This window comes from Lagenorhynchus albirostris, chromosome 15 (assembly GCF_949774975.1).
Source record: "Lagenorhynchus albirostris chromosome 15, mLagAlb1.1, whole genome shotgun sequence".
Taxonomy (NCBI): domain Eukaryota; kingdom Metazoa; phylum Chordata; class Mammalia; order Artiodactyla; family Delphinidae; genus Lagenorhynchus; species Lagenorhynchus albirostris.
This window is the reverse complement of record NC_083109.1, coordinates 25,560,012-25,584,041: the sequence shown is the minus strand read 5'-3', so window position 1 is coordinate 25,584,041 and position 24,030 is coordinate 25,560,012. Positions and strand designations below refer to the sequence as shown.

At 44.3% G+C, this 24,030-nt stretch overlaps 1 protein-coding gene across 3 annotated transcripts in view; it reads left to right on the top strand.

Moving 5' to 3' along the window:
- Nucleotides 1-13,409: 13,409 nt before the first annotated feature.
- The window catches only part of CBFA2T2 (CBFA2/RUNX1 partner transcriptional co-repressor 2), a 168,481-nt gene continuing 157,860 nt past the window's right edge, over nt 13,410-24,030 (top strand). For all 3 annotated transcript variants that reach the window (XM_060123352.1, XM_060123351.1, XM_060123350.1), the window contains exon 1: nt 13,410-13,569. In XM_060123352.1, the coding sequence (XP_059979335.1) occupies nt 13,536-13,569 (34 nt within the window). In that variant the 5' untranslated portion in view covers nt 13,410-13,535. The remainder of the gene's footprint in view (nt 13,570-24,030) is intronic.

The window sequence follows — 24,030 nt, the reverse complement described above, 5'->3', positions numbered from 1 at the left end:
CAGGGTTCAGAGTAGGATAGGGGTGGACAAATTTCTTGTATAAGTGGATAGATAGTAAAACATAGCTTGCCTGCTCTTGTAGCAGCCGTAAACAATATGTTAACAATAAGCACGGATGTGTTTCCAAAAACCTTAGGGATGCTAGAATTTATAAACTTAATATGTCTCAGGTGTCACAGCAACAGTCTTACTTTGGCCTTTTCAACAGTTAAAAGATGTAAACACTTCATAAACAGTACAAAACAGCAAGCAGTCAAGGGCTATAATGTGCAGAACTCCAAAATAAAGTTTTAAGTAGAAAGTAAGGGTGAGAGATGGAAGTGGAGAAGGGACGTCTTTTGGTTAAATCTGTGAGGTTGGGCAAGTCACTTAACCACTCTGAGCCTCCCGCTCCTCCTTTGGAAAAGGGCAATAATGAAAGTCCTTGGTTCCCAAGGCAGACTTGAGGATTAACTGAGATAATGCCTTCAACTCCAGCCAGGAGGGCTCAGTGTGAGCCAGTGGGTTGCTATTGTTAATAATAATCATTATTATTACTACCAAGGGGACTTTGGGAGGAGCAAATGGAAGGACGTATGCTAATCCCACAGCATAAAGTCTGGCACCCAGGAGACCCCCATAGAAGCTCCTAACCTTCCCTGTCCTCCACCCCTCCTCCACCCACCCTAGGTCACTGGAGATAGACCTCCCCAGCATCTTCCACCGGCCTCCCAGGCTCTCCTGCTCCCCACAGGCCTCTTCTGAGACAGAAAATGTGCCCACTGGCAGCTGGTGGGGAGCGGGGAGGAGGGTTCTGACCAGGCCCCCTGCCCATTGTCTGAGCATGCCGGCCCGCCAGCCAGCTGATGTCCTGTGTCCCGACACCAGCTGGCCCACCCCACCCCCACCCAACACTCCCTCCTCCCAGGTCCCTCCTTGTCACTCATCCTCCCCACACCCCCACCCGCAGCCTAGAAAGAATCAGGATGTGACCAGAGAGTCTGAGCTTTTGTGCCCCAAATCGTAGGCTGATTTGCATTCCTTTAGCAATTTGCACACCCCATTCATTTGCAGAGGCTAGACGGCTGCAAGGCCAGCAGGGTTCTCGGGTTTATTTCGTTTGCGAGGGGTTTTGAAAGGTGACTTTGGGTGTTCCCTTTTAGCCTTCAGCACTTCCTCATTCTGGGACTTTGGCCACTCAGATCCTTAGTTTCCACATCTGTAAAATGGGTACAATAACCTCTTTCCTACTGAGTGGTTTCGGGGAGTGAATAAGGGCACGCATGCTGTGTACCTGGCACACAGTATGTGCTCAACAGATGACAGCTTCTTATTACTTAAACAGAGTAGCATCCTCATGTCCTCCAGAGCCAACTGTTAAACCTGTGCTGTCCCATAAGGTAGCCACTAGTCGTGCGTGGCTATTTAAAATTAATTATAATTAAATTAAATTGGAACTTTAGTTCCTCAGTCTCACTAGCCACATGTTCTGGTGGCTGTTGTCCTGAGCAGCACAGATATCAAACATCCCCGTTAGTGATGGAAGTTGTATTAGACTGTGCTGATTCAAACCCTCTAATTCGCCTGAGCTTTTCTCTCTTTCCCGGGTAGGGCTCTCCCTTCTGCAGCCCTTCTCCCCTCCCCATCAAGGTAATGACCTTGGTGAATGGGTGTTCTTTTGTTCTCTGCACCTGGGCTAGAGGGTGGAGAACAGGTGTGGTGCTGTGCCCTGGAGCACCGAGAGGGTGGGCACAAATTGTCTGTGTGGTAAAGCAAACAGCTGCACCCAGCTCTGTCCCAGCCACCAGCAGGAGCATTCATGGGCCCGGATGTGAATGAGGAAGGGGAGGCACAGGGAGTTTCTGTCCTCACCATCTCCCAGAGGCAGTTTAAGGTCACACAATACATCTGAGCCTCGGATGTGCAGTTTCCAGCACAGCTGACACCTGGGGAAGGTGCGACAGATGGGAGGCCTGGAGTGCGGGGGGAGGGGAAGATTAGCAACTTCTCAATGCCAAGGCTCAGCTGTATCAGAGACTGAATGGCATAAATAGGTCACTTTCAGACTATTTCAAACTAGGTATATCTGCTGTGGTCCCATGTCACCCCTGGAGTTTAACTAACAACCATAGTAAGAAATGTATATCTCCATGTAACTGTCTATTGGCATCCCCAAATTAACATCCCTAAACCAGAACTCACTTTTGTCTCCAGGATGTGTCTGTTCATCCCACAGCTGTCTCCATCTTAGGGGATGGCTGCCCCATTCTTCCAGCTCTCCAACCCCCAAAGCTTCAAATCAACCTTGACCCTTTTCTTTCCTGTGCCCTACAAAGGAGCTGTCAGCAAATCCTCTTGGCTCTACCTTCAAAATATACCTTGAATCCAACCCCTTCTCACCATCCCCACCGCTTGGCAGCACCCTGGTCTGAGCCACCGCTGTCTCCCTGTGGCGGCTTCTACCTTTGCTTTCCCCAGTATACCCATCACCCCAGAGGCATGAAGATCAAATCATTTGTCTGTACAAAACCGTCTAGTGGCTCTGAAATTCACTCAAAACAAAGTCTAATTCCTTACTGTGGCCTACTGGGGGCCCATTTGTCTGGCCCTAGTCCGCTTGCCCAGCCGTATACTAATGTCTCTTCTGTGCCATGCACACTCCTCCCTCAGGGCCCTTGCTCCTGCTACCCTCCACCAGGAGCTTCTGGCAGCTCTCTTACCTTCTCAGGTCTCAGGAATATAAATGAATATAAATACCCTATTTGAAGAACACTTTCTTTGTTACCTTCTATATAACAGCACTCACACTACCACACACCTCCCCCCCACCCCGCCTTTGACTTCTTTTCTTCTTCTTAGAGTACCTATCATGGTAATTATTTATTTACATGCTCACTGTCCAGCCATTGTCAGCATCCCCTCATAAGAATGGCAGCTTCATGGGGCAGGAATTTTGTCTGTCTTCTTCACTGCTGTATCCCCAGTGCTCAGGACAGTGCTTGGCACATAGTAGGTGTTCAGTGAAGGAAAGAAAGGAGCAAAGGCTCTGTGCTAGGAACCATGCTAAGCACCTATAATATGGTTACCTCATCTAAGAGCCATAGCCCTTAAGGTAGATACTGTTAGCTCTGACTTTGCAGATGGGAAAATGAGGCTCAGAGGGAATGACTTGCCCCAAATCAGTAACAGTCTAAAAGTGTGTCTCTTGCACCACTCCCCAACCTACAATCAGAATTGACAGGGAGCTGTAAGAGATCAAGTTTGTTTGTTTTTTTTTCCTGAACAATAGTTGAGGGAGGGACTTCCCTTGTGGTGCAATGGTTAAGAATCCGCCTGCCAATGCAGGGGACACAGGTTAGAGCCCTGGTCTGGAAAAATCCCACATGCCTCGGAGCAGCTAAGCCCAAGCGTCACAACTACTGAGCCTGCGCTCTAAAGCCCGCGAGCCACAATTACTGAAGCCCGCGCGCCTAGCGCCTAGAGCCCATGCTCCGCAACAAGAGAGGCCACCACAATGAGAAGCCCGCACACCACAACGAAGAGTAGCCCCTGCTCGCCGCAATGAGAGAAAGCCCGTGTGCAGCAGCGAAGATCCAACACAACCAAAAAAAAAGTTGAGGGGGTTTGCCTGGTGGTCTAGTGTTTAGGATTCCAGGCTTTCACTGTCATGGCCCAGGTTCAATCCCTGGTCGGGGAACTGAGATCCTGCAAGCCATGCAAAGCGGCCAAAAAAATAAGAATAGTTGATTTACAATATTGTGTTAGTTTCAGGTGTACAGCAAAGTGATTTGGTTATACATATATATGTATATATCTATATCCTTTTTTCCAATTCTTTTCCATTGCATTTTATTACAAGGTATTGAATATAGTTCCCAGTGCTATACAGTAAATCCTGTTTGTTTATCTATTTTATATGTGGTAGAGTGTATCTGTTAATCCCAAACTCCCAATTTATCTCTCCCTACCTCCTCGGACAGGATACTAAATTCTGAGTGCCCCAGGGGATTCCGTTGCCTAGGCAGGATGTCTGAGATCCTCTGCTCTATGAGTGGGCAACTTTCAATAGACAAATCTTTTACACATTCTCAGAGGAGGCTCTAAATCTCTAGATTTCTCTTCACTTTTAGTATGGCTAGTGGCCAATTGTTTAAAGGGGGAAAAAAAGCAAATCAGAGCCCTCTAGGGCATACTTGAAACATTTTATTTGCGTTCCCTTGCCTCAGGCTGGACATCCCTTCCCAGGGTCTCCAAGCAGCAGGCCAGCCCTCCCAACTCAGGTCACTCACCCCACCCCCAACCAGCTGAAAGAGAAGAGAAGCAGTGAGAGGGAGGGGGCCACATGATATAGGACTTTACAGGTCTGGTTGGAAGTTTGAATTTTATTTTAAGCACATCGATGAGTCTTGGAGATGTTTGTTTTAATTTTTTTTTTTTTTTTTTGGCCACACTGCATGCGGCATGTGGGATCTTAGTTCCCTGACTAGACCAAGGATTGAACTCATGCCCCCTGCAGTGGAAGCGCAGTCTTAACCACTGGACCACCAGAGAAGTGTTTGTTTTTAATTTTTGTTTTTAATTTTTAATTGAGGAAGAACATATAGAGCACAAATAAATCATAAAGGTGAATTTTCTCAAGCTGAGCACACCCACGTGACTGTGAGCACCCAGATTGAGAATCAGAATATCACCACCCCCAGAAGCCCACCTGGAGTGCCAGCCCAGTCACTGCCCTTCCCCCACCCCACAGGTCACCACTCTCCTGACTTCTAACAGCATAGATAAGTCTTACTTATTCTTGGGATTTTATGTATAAATGGAATCACACAGTATATACTCTTTTGTGTCTGACTTCTTTCACTCCACATTTTTTTTTTTTTTTTTTGGCTGAGTTGGGTCTTCGTTGTGCTCGGGCTTCCTCTAGTTGCTGCGAGTGGGGACTACTCTTCATTGCGGTGCGCGGGCTCCTCATTGCAGAGCACGGGCTCTAGGCATGTGGGTTTCAGTAGTTGTGGCACGCAGGCTCAGTAGTTGTGGCTTGCGGGCTCTAGAGCACAGGCTCAGTAGTTGTGGCACTCAGGCTTAGTCGCTCTGTGGCATGTAGGATCTTCGCGGACCAGGGCTCGAACCCGTGTCTCCTGCATTGTCAGGTGGATTCTTAACCACTGCGCCACCAGGGAAGTCCCTTTCACTTAACATTAAGTGAGATTCATCTGTGTTGTCTTTATAGCAATATTTTATCCATTGTCCTTGCTATGTAGTATTCCATTGTGTGAACATATCACAACTTATCCTTCTGTTGACAGACACTTGAGAACTTACTGGTTTGGGCTTTTGTAATAATGCTCCTATAAACAACTGTGTACATGGCTTTTCATGCATGCACGTAAGCATTCCTCTCCAGCATCTATCTAGGTGTGGAAATGCTGGGTCATTGAACAGGCATACGCTTAGCTTTAGCAGGTACTATTTTCCTGAGTGGTTGTACCACTTAGACTTCCACCACTAGAATTCATGAGGGTTTTAGGTAGGCAGTGGCACAATCTGTATCCTAGTCCACCATCTATGCTATCAAATGTTTGTCACACTACTAAGTGAGCAAGTAGACCAGCACATGCCGAAAAGAAGGATGGCTCTGTCTGGGCCTGGCTGAACTCTCCTGAGAGGCATTTTCTTATCACACACTCTCCTGGGACCAAAGACCAGCCATAAACAAGAAAAGATCCCTGTCCCTAAAGAACTCACAGCCTGTATGGAGGTTTTAAAACTGTGCTCCAGGGGATCTTATGGGGTCTGTATTCAGTACACAGACCTGTATTGTCTGGAGGGACCAGGGTACCTGGAGAAATGGAAGTAGAGAAACATGACAACAGTTAGACAGGACTTTGAGGCTTATTCATCTCTAGGCCTAAAGAAGTCCCAGGGATCAATCTGGCCAAAAGCCTGGAGGACAGAGTGTTGTCTGGAGAAGACCAAGTGTGGCGACCTGAGATAAAAACAGGGGTTCTGGAATCAGTGACTCCCAGGCTGTGTACAGGAACAAATCACTCAACCCTGTTGAACCTCAGTGTTCTCATCTGTTAAAAGGGATAATGTGATAGCATTCAACCTAGCAGGACTGTTAGCTATGCTTTTTAAAATAATATTTATTTATTTATTTGGTTGTACTGGGTCTTAGTTGTGGCAGGCAGGCTCCTTAGTTGCAGCATGTGGGCTCCTTAGTTGGGGCATGAGAACTCTTAGTTGCGGCATGCATGTGGGATCTAGTTCCCCGAACTGGGATGGAACCAGGGCCCCCTGCATTGGGAGCATGGAGTCTTATTCACTGCACCACCAGGGAAGTCCCTGGTAGTTATGCTTTGAGCTTTGCACTAGTACCTGGTACATAGGAAGCACTCAAGGCAGATCTTATAAAGTATTTCTGTGTGGCTGGAGGGGAAGGCATGGCAGGCAAGTTTAGAATGTGCACAGTGTTGAATACCATGATGAGTTTGAATAGTTTCTGTAAGGCAGTGAGGAACCAGTGAGGATATGAAGGATGCTGGAGAGTGGGCAGGGAAACTAAATAAGAGGTAACCTGTGGTCAGATCTTCTGACTCAAAGGACAGCTAGTGAAGGGAGAACTTAGAGGCAGGGAAGCTAATTAGGAGAACGTAGCAATATGCACTGTGCATTTTTGCACTTATGACATATTTCATAATAAAATGTCTAAGAAGAAACCAAAATAAATAAAGAGGTGATGAGAACCTCACCTTGGACAGGGAAGTGAGTATGAGGAGGAAGGCGTGGACTCAGGGGTATTTACTAGTGAAGTCAATGGGACGGTGGTTGGTTGTGGGAGTTGAGAGCAGCAAGCCTCCGTCTCATTGCCTGCAGGGCATGAAGTGCACTGCTTTGGGGTGGCATTCACTTCTCCTGTTGGGCACTTCTGAGTCTCGTAAATTTACTTACCCATCAGGGAGGGATATTGGCCATTAGCAATCTACCGTATATTCATCTACAAATTTGGAAATGTAAAATAATTGTAATACCCATTGTTAGGAGATGAGCATGCTCAACCACTACTGGTGGAAAAAATGATTTGGTAAAACTGAAAATGTTGCTATTATTTGATCCAATAAATCCACTCTGAAAAACCTACTTTAAGAATCAGAGGGACTTCCCTGGTGGCGCAGTGGTTGAGAGTCTGCCTGCCGATGCAGGGGACACGGGTTCGTGCCCCGGTCCGGGAAGATCCCACGTGCCGTGGAGTGGCTGGGCCTGTGAGCCATGGCCGCTGAGCCTGCGCGTCCAGAGCTTGTGCTCCGCAACGGGAGAAGCCACAACAGTGAGAGGCTCGCGTACTGCAAACAAACAAACAAACAAAAAAGAATCAGAAAAGAGGAAAGACTAATGCACAGTGGTGTTCAATAAGGCATAATTTGTAATAGAAAAAGTAAAAAGAAAGAAGCAGCCCTAATGACAATTCACATTAGATTCTACCAAAAGTATAATGACACCATTAAAGTGATGTTTATGAATAATTTTTAGTGACATGAAAAAATACTGATAGAAAAAATAATAGTGAAAAAAGGCTGGATACAGAAATGTATTAACAGTATGGTCTCAATTATGTAAATATACCCATGAATAGAAAAAAGTTGAGAAGGATATGCAGTGAAATGGTGAGAACAATTTATTTCTAGGTGTTAAGAACTGAGTGGTGGGACCTCCCTGGTGGCACAGTGGTTAAGAATCCGCCTGCCAATGCAGGGGACACAGGTTCGAGCCCTGGTCTGGAAAGATCCCACATGCCGCAGAGCAACTAAGCCTGTGCGCGACAACTACTGAGCCTGCGCTCTAGAGCCCGTGAGCCACAACTACTGGGCCTGTGTGCCACAACTACTGAAGCCCGTGTGCCTAGAGCCCGCGTTCCACAACAAGAGAAGACACCGCAATGAGAAGCCCGTGCACCGAAACGAAGAGTAACCCCCGCTCACTATAACTAGAGAAAGCCCGTGCGCAGCCAAAAATATAAATTAATAAATAATTTTTTTTACATCTTTATTGGGGTATAATTGCTTTACAATGGTGTGTTAGTTTCTGCTTTATAACAAAGTGAATCAGTTATACATATACATATGTTCCCATATCTCTTCCCTCTTGCGTCTCCCTCCCTCCCACCCTCCCTATCCCACCTCTCCAGGCGGTCACAAAGCACCAAGCTGATCTCCCTGTGCTATGCGGCTGCTTCCCACTAGCTATCTACCTCACGTTTGGTAGTGTATATATGTCCATGCCTCTCTCGCGCTTTGTCACAGCTCACCCTTCCCCCTCCCCATATCCTCAAGTCCATTCTCTAGTAGGTCTGTGTCTTTATTCCTGTCTTACCCCTAGGTCTTTATGACATTTTTTTTTCTTAAATTCCATATATATGTGTTAGCATACGGTATTTGTCTCTCTCTTTCTGACTTACTTCACTCTGTATGACAGACTCTAGGTCTATCAGTAAATAAATTTAAAGAAAAAAAAAAAGGAACTGAGTGGTTTTCCTTTTCTTCCTGATCTTGTTATGTAGTATACAAATTCCTCACCATGAGTTTCCTCACAATCCTCTCAATCATAAACAGTAATGAATTTTAAATAATATAACTCGACTTGTTCATCTCTCCTTCTGGGAGCTCTTGGGCTCTTCAGCCTCCTATGGAGAAAAAGCCTTGCTTATTAGAAAAGTCCCAGCCGTGCCAAATATTTCTCTGGTGCACAGACAGGCTTTCTAAAGTGCCATGACCATTTCAGGCTCCTGTTTACCCAACAAGGATCATATACCTTTAAATTGCTTCCCCTCACTGACTGTCATCTGGCCAGGCCTTGTGTTTATCCTACATTAGAGGAAGGGCATGGCCAGGGCAGATGGCAGGCATCGAGCACTTCTCCCTGCCACCCATCTTCATCCTCCTTGTCACTAGTTAAAGAAAAACAATCCGCTTGGTTTGGACAAGAAACAGCCGGGGCCCCCAGCAATTGCCTTAGGTCTACTGCGTCTATGAATCCTTTAGAAAGTTGTGATAAGAACATCAGAATTCAATTCAGTCACTTGAAACTAAGTTTCTGACTCAGGCAAACATTATGGTAAGTCTCTTAACCTCTCTGAGCCTCAGTTCTCTTGGCTGGAAAATGGAGCTGCTGCAAACTGAGCTCAAATTCAGTGTCTAAAAAAAAAAAAAAAAAAAAAAAATTCAGTGTCTAAGTCACCTGGCCCTGTCTCTGCCTCTTAAATGTTAGTGTCCTTGACCCTGTAGGCCTTAGGTAACTGAAGGATGCTGATGCTTGGTGGCTCTGATCTTTTCCGAGAGGGCCTCTCTTCCCCACCTCAACACACATACACACTCCACCATGAACTAAGCAAGAATGATAAAGAAATAGAAAAGGTGGTGAACTTTTGGAGACTGATTTACTATCTTTATATCTGAAAACCCAACAAACTTAAGAAATCTATATGTTTGAAGCCAGACCTGCCCAGGTCTTCAGTAAGAAAGTTTTGTTTTCGAAAACAGTAGAATGTAGTATATCTCAAACAATGGAATGCCTGGCAATAAAAAGGAAGGCAAACTACTAATAGATGCAACATAGATGAATCTTGAAATCATAATGCTGAGTGAAAGAAGCCAGGCAGGAGAGTACATACTGCATGAGTCCATTGACATGCAATTCTAGAAAATGTAAACTAATGCATGATGACAGAAAGCAGACCAACAGTTCCCTGGACCCAGGTGCAGATGGAAAGATGGATTGCAAAGGAACAGGAGGAATCATAGAGGGGTGATAAAAGAAATTGATGTGGTTCATTGTATGTATAGTACGACTCAGAAAGTTGATTTTTTTTTTTTTTTTTGGCTGTGCTGTGTGGCATGTGGGATCTTAGTTTCCCAACCAGGGATTAAACCTGTGCCCCCTGCAATGGAAGCACAGAGTCCTAACCACTGGATTGCCAGGGAATTCCCAGAAAGTTGATTTTTAAAAGAGTAATCATGAGCGCTGGAGAGTGCAGGATGGGGAGTGACTGCTATTAAGTATGGGGGGTTTTCTTTGGGATTATGAAAATGTTCTAAAGTCAGGTTCTGGTGATGGTTGCACAACTCTGTGAATATACTAAAACTACTGAACTGTACACTTTATTTTGAATATTTGAATTTTATTTAATTTATTATTTTATACAGCAGGTTCTTATTAGTTATCTATTTTATACATATTAGTGTATATATGTCAATCCCAATCGCCCAATTCATCCCATCCCCCCCCCACCACTTTCCCTCCTTGGCGTCCATACGTTTTGAACTGTACACTTTAAAGGGGTGAATGTATGGTATATGAATCATACCTCAATAAAGTTGTTAAACAAAAAACAATTATATAGCTATAGTGATAGAAGTCAGAATAGTGGTGACCTCTGGGTGGAGTATTAATTGAAAAGGGACACTACAGAGCCTTCTAGGGTGGTAGAAAATTGGCTTTATCTTGATATGAGTGGTAGTTACAGGGTGTTAAGCCTGAAACAAGTCATCAAGCTATATGCTTGAGATTTGTGCATTTTGCTATATATGTACCTTATGCTTCAATTTTTTCACTTAAATTCACTTTAAAAAATTACATAAAATAACTTTCATTTTTTTAAATGTACAGTTCTGTGAGTTTTGACAAATGCATACAATCATGTAACTATCATGACAATGAAGATGTAAAAGTTTCATCAACTCTAGAATTTCCCCTTGCTCTTTTAAATTCATCCTTTACCCCACCATAAGATCTGGCAACCACTGATCTGTTTTCTGTTCCTGTAATTTGCATTAAAAAAATATTCTATAAAGAAGATAATAGAATATGTAGCCTTTTGGGTCTGGCTTCTTTGAAAATCATTTGCTTTGTTATGCCTGTCAGAAATGTGTCCCCTTTTATTGCTGAATAATGTTTGTATGATGAATGTACCACAGTTTGTTTATCCATTCACTAGATGAGGGACATTTAGATTATTTCCAGTTTTTGGTAATTTTTTTTTTTTTTTTTTTTTGCGGTACGCGGGCCTCTCACCGCTGGGGACCCTCCTGCCGCGGAGCACAGGCTCCGGAAGCGCAGGCTCAGCGGCCATGGCCCACGGGCCCAGCGGCATTGCGATATGTGGGATCCTCCTGGATCGGGGCACGAAGCCGTGTCCCCTGCATATCGGCAGGCGGACGCTCAACCACTGAGCCACCAGGGAAGCCCCAGTTTTTGGTAATTTTGAATAAAGTTGCTATAAACAGCCATGTATAGGTTTTTGTGTGAATATAAGTTTTTTTTTTAATTAATAAAATTAGTTAATTTAGATGTTCATATATTAGGCTTTAAAGAAATCCCCCCCACCACCCCCAAAGAAAAGGGGACTTCCCTGTCAGTCCAGTGGATAAGACTCCATCCTTCCCCTGCAGGGGGCACGGGTTTGATCCCTGGTCAGGGAACTAAGATCCTGTAGGCCATGGCCTAATTAAGGAAGTACTTAAACATAAGGGTTTTTTTTGGCTGCGTTGGGTCTTCGTTGCTTCACCCAGGCTTTCTCTAGTTGCAGTGAGCCGGGGTTACTCTTCGTTGCGGTGCGCGGGCTTCTCATTGCGGTGGCTTCTCTTGTTGTGGAGCACAGGCTCTAGACGCGAGGGCTTCAGTAGTTGCGGCACGCAGGCTCAGTAGTTGTGGCGCACGGGCTTAGTTGCGGCATGTGGGATCTTCCCGGACCAGTGATCGAACCCGTGTCCCCTGAATTGGCAGGTGGATTCTCAACCACTGCGCCAGCAGGGAAGCCCCTGAGCATCTTTTAAAAATGTTTATTAGCTATTCAGATTTTCTGTGTATTGTCTATTCATTCTCTTTGTCTGTTTTTCTATTAAATTATCTTATTTTTCTTACTGGTTTTACAGAGTTCTTCATTTATTTTGAATACTGATTTTTTTGTTAAATATGTTGCAACTATTTTATCCCAGTCTTTTGCTTAGAAAAGACAAATAAAGTTTAAAAAAAAAACTTTGGGGGCTTCCCTGGTGGCGCAGTGGTTGAGAGTCCGCCTGCCGATGCAGGGGACACGGGTTCGTGCCCAGGTCCGGGAAGATCCCACATGCCGCGGAGCGGCTAGGCCCGTGAGTCATGGCCGCTGAGCCTGCGCGTCCGGAGCCTGTGCTCCGCAACGGGAGAAGCCACAACAGTGAGAGGCCCGCGTACCGCAAAAACAAAAACAAAAACAAAAACAAAAAAACACTTTGGGACTTCACTGGTGGCGCAGTGGTTAAGAATCTGCCTGCCAATGCAGGGGACATGGGTTCAAGCCCTGGTTCCTGGTCCGGGAAGATCCCACATGCCGCGGAGCAACTAAGCCCCTGAGCCACAACTACTGAGCCTGTGCTCTAGAGCCCACAAGCTACAACTACTGAGCTCGCATGCCACAACTATTGAAGCCCACGCACCTAGAGCCCATGCTCTGCAACAAGAGAAGCCACCACAACTAGAAGCCCGCGCACCACAATGAAGAGTAGACCCCGCTCAATACAACTAGAGAAAGCCCCCGTGCAGCAACGAAAACCCAACGCAGCCAAAATTAATTAATTAATATATTTAAAAAACCCTACAGCTAGTGTCAATCTTATTAAAAAAACTTTATGGTATCTTTGTATATAGAAGAGTTTAGAAATTTTAAGTTCTTGTTTTAATTTTCATGCCTGTTTTTGAGACTTTGGGAGGCAGGATAGTTCAGAGTAGCTCAAAGTACTGGGTCTGAAGTCAGAAGTTCCTAGCTTCCAATTCCATCTCTGCTATTTGCTAACAGTAACCAGTGGGCAATGTGGTTGGTGGGAAAGCCCTTTCCGCATGTGTAGAAAAGGGAGAATAATATTTCTCACCCTCATTGTGAGGATTAACTAGATGGAGTGTATAAAATTAGCTCAATAATATTAATAGCTAACAGCTATTAATATTATGAGCATGACATTTTAGACATTTGGAAAACTGTAGTCCAGAAAGGGGAAGTGACTTGCCCAAAGACACGCGCAAAGGCGACCAGATCTTAACCTGGACGACTCCGGTAGAGCATTGTGCCCTGCCCGCTAGGCCCCGCCCCCTAGGACCTCTGGGCCCAGGCAGCTGCCCTGGCCACAGTTGGAATCCCTGTGTATGAAGAGTGGGCCGTGCACGTGATAGGTGCGCGTGACGCAGAAGAGCAGGACTGAGAAGCAGGATGCGCCGGGATAGGGTAGTAGGTTCGCGCGGAAGGGGCGGGGCAGGTCAGGGGGCGGGGTTTAGTAGGAACCGATCTTGGGGCCGGGCTTCCGCGTGCGTTTGTCTGGAGGGCGAGAGCGCGCGGCGGGGGCGTGCCCAGCGGGAGGGGCGGGGCCAACTGGGGGCGGGGCGGCGCGCGGCCTAACGGCGGCGGTGGTGACGGCGGCAGCAGCGGCGGCGTTGGGGTCGGCGAGCTTGGCTGCTACAGGTTCCCGCAGCGGCGCCCGCGAGGGACCCGGGCCGCGGGTGGAGGAGGAGGTGCGGGGCGGCGGCGCTTGGCGATGGTGGGCGTCCCCGGAGCGGCCGCCTTCCAGCGTAAGCGGGGCGGGAAGGCGGGCGGCTGAGGGGGGCGTGTAAAGGCCTGCGGCTCCACAGGCGCGAGCTCCCGAGAGGCACCCGGCACGAGGCCAGGGTGGTAAACTGAGGCCCCAAGAAGGGCGGCGGATCCAAGGTCACGCGGCGGGCCGGGCCTTCCCGGGCTCCTGCGGCCGCCAGAGCTCTTCCTGCAGCGCTCGAGGGCTCGGAGCTCATGGCGTGCGCGAGTCTGTCGGGACCGCGGCCTCGGAGCCCCGGCCGGGCCGGTGTCCATCTAACTTGCCCGCGGACAAGAATTGTTTTGTTCTCCCTGTGCCGGGGCCACTAAGTCCGGCCCTGGAGAAATATTCCACACGCCCAATTTCGACGGATGTGTGGCGGATGGTGGAGGAGGCGAGGATGGCCCCTTTGAGGGGCCTTTTGAGTGCAGGCTCAGGGGTCTGACTGCCTTGGTTCACAGTCCGGCTCTTCTACTTACAGGCTGTGACCTTGGGTCTCTCCGAGCCTCAGTTACCTCTTCTGCAAAATGAGGGTGTGAAGAGCATCTCCAACCCCTCCCCACCCTGGTTCTGGGTTTTGTGAGGCCCGTTAGGAGGCTTGACACGGACTCTGGCACATACACAAGCGTGAAAACTGTCATTATTGTAGTCGCTGATAAACCTTAACCAGGGTGAACCTCACTCGAAAAAACTCGAAATTGGGCTCTGGTTGTGTGTGTGTTCGAGATTTTAATTTTGTCTTAGATTAGTCCTGCTTTATGATCCAATTGTTTTTCTTACCCACATTTCTCCTTTTCAGCATTTATCTACTGTTCCGCCTAGAATTGTGAGATCCTTGGAAGAGGGGTGGGTCTCTTAATAATAACAATAAAATTTTAATTGTTTCTTGTTACAATAGTCATAATAGCCAATATTTTTTGAGCAGCAGGCATTTTGCATTCTATTCATTTAATATTTATTAAATCATCTATTAAGTAAAAAGTACCATTTTGGCCCTGGGAATATAGCATCAAACTAGATAGACCAAACTCAAGCTTTGAGTTTAGTTGGGGGGAGGGGAGAGAGACCTTAAATGAGGAAACAGATAAAACCATTTTGCATGTTTTCTCTCATTTAACTCTGGTAATGTAATTAAGAGTTAAGTATTTGCGTATGCCCATTTTGCAGAGGATGAAACTGAGGAACAGGAGCTTCCACACATAAAGGGGAGGCTTTACACAGCCTCTCTTCTTTGTTTGATGGCCCTTAAATATTGGATTGAAGAAATGCAAAGTAGGTGCACCCAGCTAATGCTTCTTCATGGTCAAGTTTGCAGTTGCTGTTTTTAATGGTTTGATCCATTCCTCTTGGAGCTTATAACTAAAGAGAGGCAGACAGAGGTGACCCTTAGGTCTGACAAAGGTACACTATCTCTGTATACTGAAAGGACCTTTTATCTGAAGTTAAATTTTTTATGCCCAAATCTCTTTTATGCAGTTTTCAGTTTAAAATAAACCCTAAAGTCCAATTTTTTGGTTCTGTTATGTAACTAAGGTTTGTTTATTCGTTTATTTATAGTGTTCCTAAGAGAATTCTTTATTATATTCCTAAGCAATGTACTCAGTATGCTTTTTCTTTTAATTTGGAAGTAATAGTAAGTTGCATTAAAATGTTGAGAGCATTTTTAAAAATGACGTTCTCATGATACAGTTAGATTCAGCATTGACCATCTGCTAAGCACCAGGCCCTGTGCTGATGTAGGGCTTCCATAGATGAGTAAGAGCAGACTCTTGCCTCTGGAAGCTTACCTATAGTCTTGATTGGCTGATGTTTTTAACTGAAACTAGGTAGAGAGAATGCAGGAGCTCAGAGTCCCTTGGGGAAATAGTCTAGAGTAGGGCCTCAGATGTTTTTAGTGTTCTTTATATCAGTAAATATGGTTGAGTATGCACACACATTTATGTGAATGTTTGTTTTAAATTACAGTGTAGGCTGTATTATGTATATTTTATAATGTGCAAAAATAGACATTTTACAAAAGGATGAGCTAAAACATATATAAGTAGAAGTTACAGTATTGTCTTTCTACACCCAAGTGTGTGAATGGTAACAATGCCCCCTATGGTGGAGACCGTTGATCTTGTAGTCGGACCTTCCCCTCAACCCATGATGTCTGTTGAAATTCAGTTCTGGAGTTGTGCCTAGGTTGAAATCTTGGGGTCCAATCCTTACTAGCTTTGAGACCTTCAGCACTGCCTATCCTTTCTGTGCACTTTATTTTCCTCATCTGTAACATCGAAATGATGAGAGTTCCTATCATCTCATTTGCAGTTTTATTGTGAAGATTGATAATATGTACATATTGGTATAATGTATATCTTAATATATGTAAAGTACTTACACTGGGCTTGACACACTAGTTTGGGTGCTGTTAGTGGCTGAGGATACAAAGACGACTTGGAATCTCACAATTTAGTAGGGGTCCTGCACAAGTACATGGGTAATGATAAAGTGCTTTAAGTTTTCAAAGGCTTTTGGGAATGTAGAGTAGGCACAACTAAGTGTTCTTCAAGGGTCCAAGTAAGGTTCAGGTAAGGAGGTGACATTTGAACCAGGCCTAAGAAGGAGAAGGGATTTTTCCAGAAGGATGAGGCTTGAACCTTATTGGCTGAGGGTATAGAGTGGAAACTGGGAGGCTCTTGAGGGCTTGGTGAGTAGTTCTCCAGATCTGGACCTGCAGGGAACCTGACTGAAGCTTGTATACCTTGTTAATAGATAAGTGATTTGGGGCTGGAGTTGTTCCTAGCGGTTGTGACGGCAAGGAAGCCTGTTCTAGAACTTTTCATTTTCAAAGCACAACAGCTCTTTCGTCTCTGGTGGCACTCATTCTGCCTTCTTAAGTTATCTAAGAATGTAAACCCCTAAATATAAGCTCCTTGAGGGTTATAATAGTATCTACATTTTTGTGATTTTATTTTGCCTAGCAAGGTAAGTGCGAAGTCCATAAATGTGGAGAAAGGTATGTAAATCCTTGAACCTACAAAGAATTCTGAACAGTTACAAGTGGAATGATAAGTGACCATACTCATTAATGAAAAGCTCACAAATATTTTACGGTAGATAAGCATCACTATTCAAAAGGGGTGAGAACTGTCATGTTCAGTAACTCTCTCTTTATCTGGCACTTACCCATTAGAATGAAAGAAGAGATGAGAAAGTGCACCAGAAAGACTTCTCTGAGGTTGAATTAGATGCCTTCTATTTGTTCCTCTAGGTCTACTCTCCGTCCTTTCCCACCCTGGGAAGCTGACTTACTTAGACTACATCAACTAGTTTCCTTCCCACCTGAGGTTATGGAATTGAATTACCCTGCTCCCTTCCTATGGATGTTGTCTCTGACTAGCTGTGTCCCTTGATTGAAGATTGCTGTTCTAAAGGTGGTTCTCTCTACGTGCATGATTGCTCCTTCTGGGTTTGGAAAGTGTGTCTTTACTTTGTTCCTCCGGCTTAGAGGTACTGTCACTAGTCTCAGGGTACTTAACCGAGCCCAACTCATAGCAGATTTAAAGCAACAAATGCACTTGGAGAGGAGAGAGGCTACCCCAGGTAAGGATACTACCCCCAATGAGAGGGTCTCATCCTTTCCTGTGGTCATTACCTGCTATGCCACATTGATGTATTCAGTCATTTTCCTCCCAAACTATTGGATATGAAAAAAAATGGAATAAGATTAAAAACACCCATAATCTGTGACCACACAATCAAGACTAGTTAAATTGCAGTTAGTAGCCTGTTTAAAAAGGCAGGGATGTACATGAGGTAGGTTGTTTGGCATAATGGAAAAAGCAGAATTTGGAGGCAGACTTTGAGTTTGAGGCCCCGTTCTACTGGGAAGTTATTCAACCTCTGAGACTCAGTTGTTTGTTTGTTTAATCTGTAAATGAGGATAACTCCTGCCTAATAATAATAGTAATAATAACTAATATTGAATGTTTATTTTGGGACAGATACCATGCCAAGCTTACACTCACCTTTTGCCTTTTAATCCTTTGCTCTTTTAGTTAGATTATATATCCTTATTTTACAAATTATATAGATTAGGAAATTGACTCAGATGTCATAGAGCTAATAAATGACCAAGCCCAGATTAAAATCTAGATCTTTTGTGACTGCAGAGCCAGAGTTATTAACATTAAGGTAGCTGCTGAAAGCTTTTAGACAGGAAGAGTGGTTTATTTATTTATTTGTTTTTAATTATTAGGGTTTTCCTTTAAGGGACATTTATTAGTTTTTAGGATGGATTTTTATTTATTTATTTGGCTGCGTCAGGTCTTAGTTGCAGCGCACAGGATCTTTCGTTGCTGCGTGCAGGCTTCTCTCTAGTTGTGGTGCGCAGGCTCTAGAGTGCATGGGCTCAGTAGTTGCGGCGCGTGGGCTTAGTTGCCCCGCTGCATGTGGGATATTAGTTCCCTAACCAGGGATTGAACCCATGTCCCCTGCATTGGATGGCAGATTCTTAACCACTGGACCACCAAGGAAGTCCCAGGAAGGGTGGTTTATATGATAGTATACTGAATGTAGCACTAGGATAAAGATGAATTAATTCACTAAGTTCATACTTCCTCCAGGGTAAGGAAAGCAGGAGGAAAGAGGTGGGGAAGTAAGATTTCTCACCTGCCAGTTTTAGCTTCAATCCTTAGGGTTTTTTTAAATTATTTTATTAATTTAAAATTTTTTTTTTTTTTGGCTGCGTTGGGTCTTCGTTGCTGTGCACGCAGGCTTTCTCTGGTTGTGGCGAGTGGAGGCTACTCTTCGTTGTGGAGCACGGGCTCTAGGTGTGTGGGCTTCAGTAGTTGTGGCACGCAGGCTCAGTAGTTGTGGCTCACAGGCTCTAGAGCGCAGGCTCAGTAGTTGCGGCACAGGGGCTTAGTTGCTCCGCGGCATGTGGGATCTTCCCAGACCAGGGCTCAAACCTGTGTCCCCTGCATTGGCAGGCGGATTCTTAACCACTGCGCTACCAGGGAAGCCCAATCCTTAGTTTTAGAGTATTGTTTTGAACCTCATTATAGAAAATGATCACTCAATTGTAAAGATTTACTTAAAATCGCTGTAAGTTTGAAGGCTGAGAGAGAATCTCTGCCCTAGTTATAGTTTCTGCTTGAGTAGGATTAGGGCCTACTAGCACTGTATTGACTGGCCCCATGTGCAATATGAGCTAGTACAGCCTGTCTCTGGGTTTTATTATGGCTGGTTAAGTAGCTTTTGCTTCTGTCTCTGGTTTCTCTCTCTGGCCCCTCAAAGGCCTTGAGGCTATCTGAAATTATAGGAGCTGGGGTATCATAAATTAAACTTGTAAAATGAGTCTGTAGCAGATATGTCAACTGAATCTGACTTTAAGTCCAGTTTAATTCTTTAAAAAAAAGTTTTTGCTAGATTTTCTGCTGGGCACTTTTCATGTATGTTATCTCATGTAATTCTTAGAACATCCTTGAGAGGGAGTTAGTATCTCTGTTTTACAAACGAAGAAATAAGGCTCAGAGAAGTTAAATAAATTCCCCTAGGTCACACAGTTAATCAGCAGCAGATAACACTATTCCCACTTAGTTCAGTCCTGATATTGAATTCATTGAGATCTGAGTCCAAAACCCACTATTTTTTACTTTCTATCACGTGGCTCCTTGTTTTTACCAGGTAAGCTAGAGGTTTTTAGACATGTGTTCCCGAGGATACCAGTGCTCCCTGAATATACTTGATTTCCCATCAGTTTTCTTCAACAACTTTCTTTCCCTAACATCTAAAATATTCTGTGGGTGGATATGATTTAAAGATTGCTGTATTAGATCTTGGTCTTGTTTAGAGGTATCCTGAATTGGCCTTAGTGATGAATTAAAAACAAAAAACAAAAAGGCAGCAGAAACTCTCAGCATATTTTACCAATTCATTCCATATGTTTCCTGATTTTAGCAGTGAAGCAGATGATGGCAATGAACATCAAAAGCCCAAGAAATGTCCATGCTAATTTTACGTGGCCCTGTGAGGAGCTGTCAAATATGGATCATCAAATATAGTATATGGACTATGCAGTGAACCTTTACTTTGGAATGTGGCTCTTTAAAATATGATTCTACCCCTCTATTTTGTATTGCTGTAATTAAATGCAGAAATCAAAGTAAAATTCAGAGTAACTCAGAGCTAGGTAACCTTCTGTCTGAATTGATAGCTTTGGAGTTGGCTAGACCTTTCAATTAAATTAGCTGATGGCAACAAATATGTAATCTGACCTCTCGACCAACTCAAGTGAAATGTTAATACCAGGCATAGCACAGCTCCCTTGACACACTACTTTGACCTTTTCCTCTCCTACAGATGTTTCCCTTATTCCTTTGTTAACTTAGCCATCTTCATGCAGAGGTCCTGCCTGCTTTTAATTTTTCAAAGCCACATGAGAACAGACATTGAAATAGCACAGATTTATTCATTTTTACCTTATATCCCTAGAGCTACACTAATCAAAATCACCAATTCCTCTAATTCACATATAGTTTTTAGCTAGTTTACTGTCTGCTTACCACTATCCAACCTCTCCCCCTCCCCAACCCCCCATAAAAGCTAAAATACTAGTGATTTTTTTTCTTTTTTGGCTGCCTTGGGTCTTTGTTGCTGCGCGCAGGCTTTCTCTAGTTGCGGCGAGCGGGGGCTACTCTTGGTTGCAGTGTGTGGGCTTCTCACTGCAGTGGCTTCTCCTGTTGCAGAGCATGGGCTCTAGGCATGTGAGCTTCAGTAGTTGCAGCACGTGGGCTCAGTAGTTGTGGCTCACAGGCTCCAGAGTGCAAGGTCAGTTGTGGCGCATGGGCTTAGTTGCTCCCCGGCATGTGGGATCTTCCTGGACCAGGGATCGAACCCGTGTCCCCTGCATTGGCAGGCAGATTCTTAACCACTGTGCCACCAGGGAAGTCCACTAGTGGACTTTTATCCACCAAAAATATGGCAGGATTTTTTTGTCCTTAATATTGAGAAAGTGTGATTCATTTTGTTTCCCTCTTGAGACGTGGAGTCAACTTCACAGGGAGGAGGCAGGCAGAAGCAAGTTCTCTTTATGGCCGAGATTAAAGGTAGAGGTGGCTTAGGAGAGGCAAGTTCTGAGTGGTGAAGGAGAGGTAGGGGACGAGGTGATGATGGTCTTAGCTCCCCTGGCATTCATCCAATAGCTGCCTGGAGCTGGTGGGAACTCAGGAGCTATAGTTTTCATAAGCTCCTCCTTAATTTTCCCTTGATGGGTTGGTCTGCCTCAGTGGTTTAAACTATACTGTCATCTCTTCTTAAATATATTACACCATACTGTGTTAGAAAAACACAAACATATTCAAGGGTGGTGATCACATTATTTCAAAAACCACTTTTTTTTTTTTTACTCCTTTTTCTTTTTTTTTTCCAAACTTTGTATTTTGACATAATTTCAAACTTAGGAAAAAGTTGCAAGAATGTTATTAAAATTCCTGTATGCCATTCACCTTGATTCCCCAAATGTCAGCATTTTACTATATTTTCTATATTCTTTTTATACATGCATATTATTTTTTGGAACTGTATTTTAGAGTAAGTTACAAATGTGATACTTCTTTTTTTTTTTTTTTTGTGATACTTCTTTACCATAAATAAGGTAATGTATATTTCCAATAAACTAGGACATTCTCTTACGTAACCACAGCAATATACTTACCAAAATCAGGAAATACAGATTTGATACAATATTATTATCTAATATACGGACTTTATTCAGATTTTGCCATTTGTTCCAATAATGTTCTTTTTAAAAAATTTTATTTATGTATTTATATTTTATTTTTGGCTGTGTTGGGTCTTCGTTGTGGCGAGCGGGGTCTACTCTTTGTTGCAGTGTCTGGGCTTCTCACTGCAGTGGCTTCTCTTGTTGTGGAGAACGGGCTCTAGGCGCACAGGCTTCAGTAGTTGTGGCATGCAGGCTCAGGAGTTATGGCTCACGAGCTTAGTTGCTCCGCGGCATGTGGGATCTTCCCAGACCAAGGCTCGAACCCGTGTCCGCTGCATTGGCAGGAGAATTCTTAACCTCTTAACCACTGTGCCGCCAGGGAAGTCCCTTCATCAAACTTTTATCCATTGGTGGTAGCATTTATTGATGATGTTTGCCTGAGTCAGTTATTACTCTGATAGTTGTGCTGTGATTTTCTATGAGTTATTCTTTGCTTTTTAGTTAATATTCTACTGCAGAGCATTTTCTAACCCTTATTTGTATGTATTGGGTTGGCCAAAAATTGCCTTCGGTTTTTAAGTAAAAATAAAAGATACATTTTGCATTTTCACTAAGAACTTTATTTATTTATTTATTTTGTGGCACGCGGGCCTCTCACTGTTGTGGCCTCTCCCCTTGCGGAGCACAGGCTCCGGACGTGCAGGCTCGGCGGCCATGGCTCACGGGCCCAGACGCTCTGCGGCATGTGGGATCTTCCCGGACCGGGGCACGAACCCGTGTCCCCTGCATCGGCAGGCGGACTCTCAACCACTGCGCCACCAGGGAAGCCCCCATTAAGAGAATTTTGTAAAGATGAAAAGAAATGGAAATCTGGTGGTGCAATGTCTGGTGAATACAGCGGATGAATCAGAACTTCCCAGCCAAGCTGTAACAGTTTTTGCCTGGCCATCAAAGAAACATGCAGTCTTGCATTATCTCGATGGAAGATTATGTGTTTTCTGTTGACTCATTCTGGACGCTTGTTGTTGAGTTACGCTTTCAGTTTTTCTAATTGGGAGCAGTACTTGTTGGAATTAATCATTTGGTTTTTGGGAAGGAGCTCATAACGGAGAACTCCCTTCCAATCCCACTATATACACAACATCACCTTCTTTGGATGAAGACTGGCCTTTGGTGTGGTTGGTGGTGGTTCATTTTGCTTGCCCCACGGTCTCTTCCGTTCCACATTATTGTACTCTATCCACTTTTCATTGCCTGTCACAATTTTGTTTTAAAAACGTAACGTTTTCACTACGTTTCAGTAGAGAATCGCATGCAGAAATAAGGTCAAGGTTTTTTTCATTTAACTTATCTGGAACCCACACATCAAAGTGATGAACATAACCAAGCTGGTGGAAATGATTTTCAATGCTTGATATGGATATTTGGGTATGTCAGCTGTCTCCCGCGTCATATAACATTGATTGTTTTCAATTAATGTCTCGATTTGATCGCTATCAACTTCATCTGGCCTACCCGACCGTGGAGCATCCTCCAGCGAGAAATCTCCAGTACAAAACTTTGCAAACCACTTTTGACGCATTCGATCAGTCGCAGCACCTTCGCCATACATTGCACAAATCATTTTTTGCATTTCGGTTGCATTTTTACCTTTCTTGAAATAATACAGCATAATATGCCAAAAATGTTGCTTTTTTCTTCCACCTTCAATATTAAAATGGCTACACAAAAATTCACCAACTTTGATAAGTTTTTTTTAAATACATACTGATATGACAGCTGTCACATACAGTCTAACAAATTGTTTGGAATGAAGTTAAAGACAGCTAAGTGCTACTAGACCCATCTTACGGAAAGAACTGAATGAACCTTTTTGCCAACTCAATGTGGATTCTTATTTTATGTAGCAAGTTATAATCCGTTACCATCATTATTTATTGTGTTTTTCACATTGTCCCAGATTTGGCAGTGGGAACCCCTTCAAGCTAGCTTTTGACAAGTTCCCAACATTCTTGGACTACTTCCTTACTTTTTGGCGCAAAAGAGATATTCCAGGCTTATCTTCCTACCTGAGCATTGGAATCAGCCATTTCTCCAAGATATTTCTCTCCTAATTCCTGTTAGTGGAGAAAATTATTTAGAAATCAAGATGTGGTTGTTGTATGTGCTCATTGCTATGGGATGTTATTGCTTCCAGATCCTTTTAATGGGCAGAGCTAAAAAATCTATGTATATATGTACACATACATATATACACATGCATATATCTAAATTTCTATTTTTATCTACATGTAATAAAAACTGAAACTGAGCAAAGGGCTCCTGTGTCCATGGTGCAGAAAGCCAAACTCTGACAGTGGTAGTTTGCAGCAAAGTAAGGATTTATTACAGGGCGCCAAGCAAGGGAGTCGGATCCAAACCCACCTGGTCTTTGAGTTAGGGTTTTTTCTTTTAAAGGGGAAGAACAAAGAGGCTGGGACTAATGTTCGTTTTGTGACATTTCTGTGACATTTCTTTTTTATTTTTATTTTTTTGCGGTACGCGGGCTTCTCACTGTTGTGGCCTCTCCCGCTGCGGAGCACAGGCTCCGAACGCGCAGGCTCAGTGGCCATGGCTCACGGGCCCAGCTTCTCCATGGCATGTGGGATCTTCCCGGACCGGGGCACGAACCCGCGTCCCCTGCATTGGCAGGTGGACTCTAACCACTGCGCCACCAGGGAAGCCCTGTGACATTTCTTAATTGTAGTTTTGGGA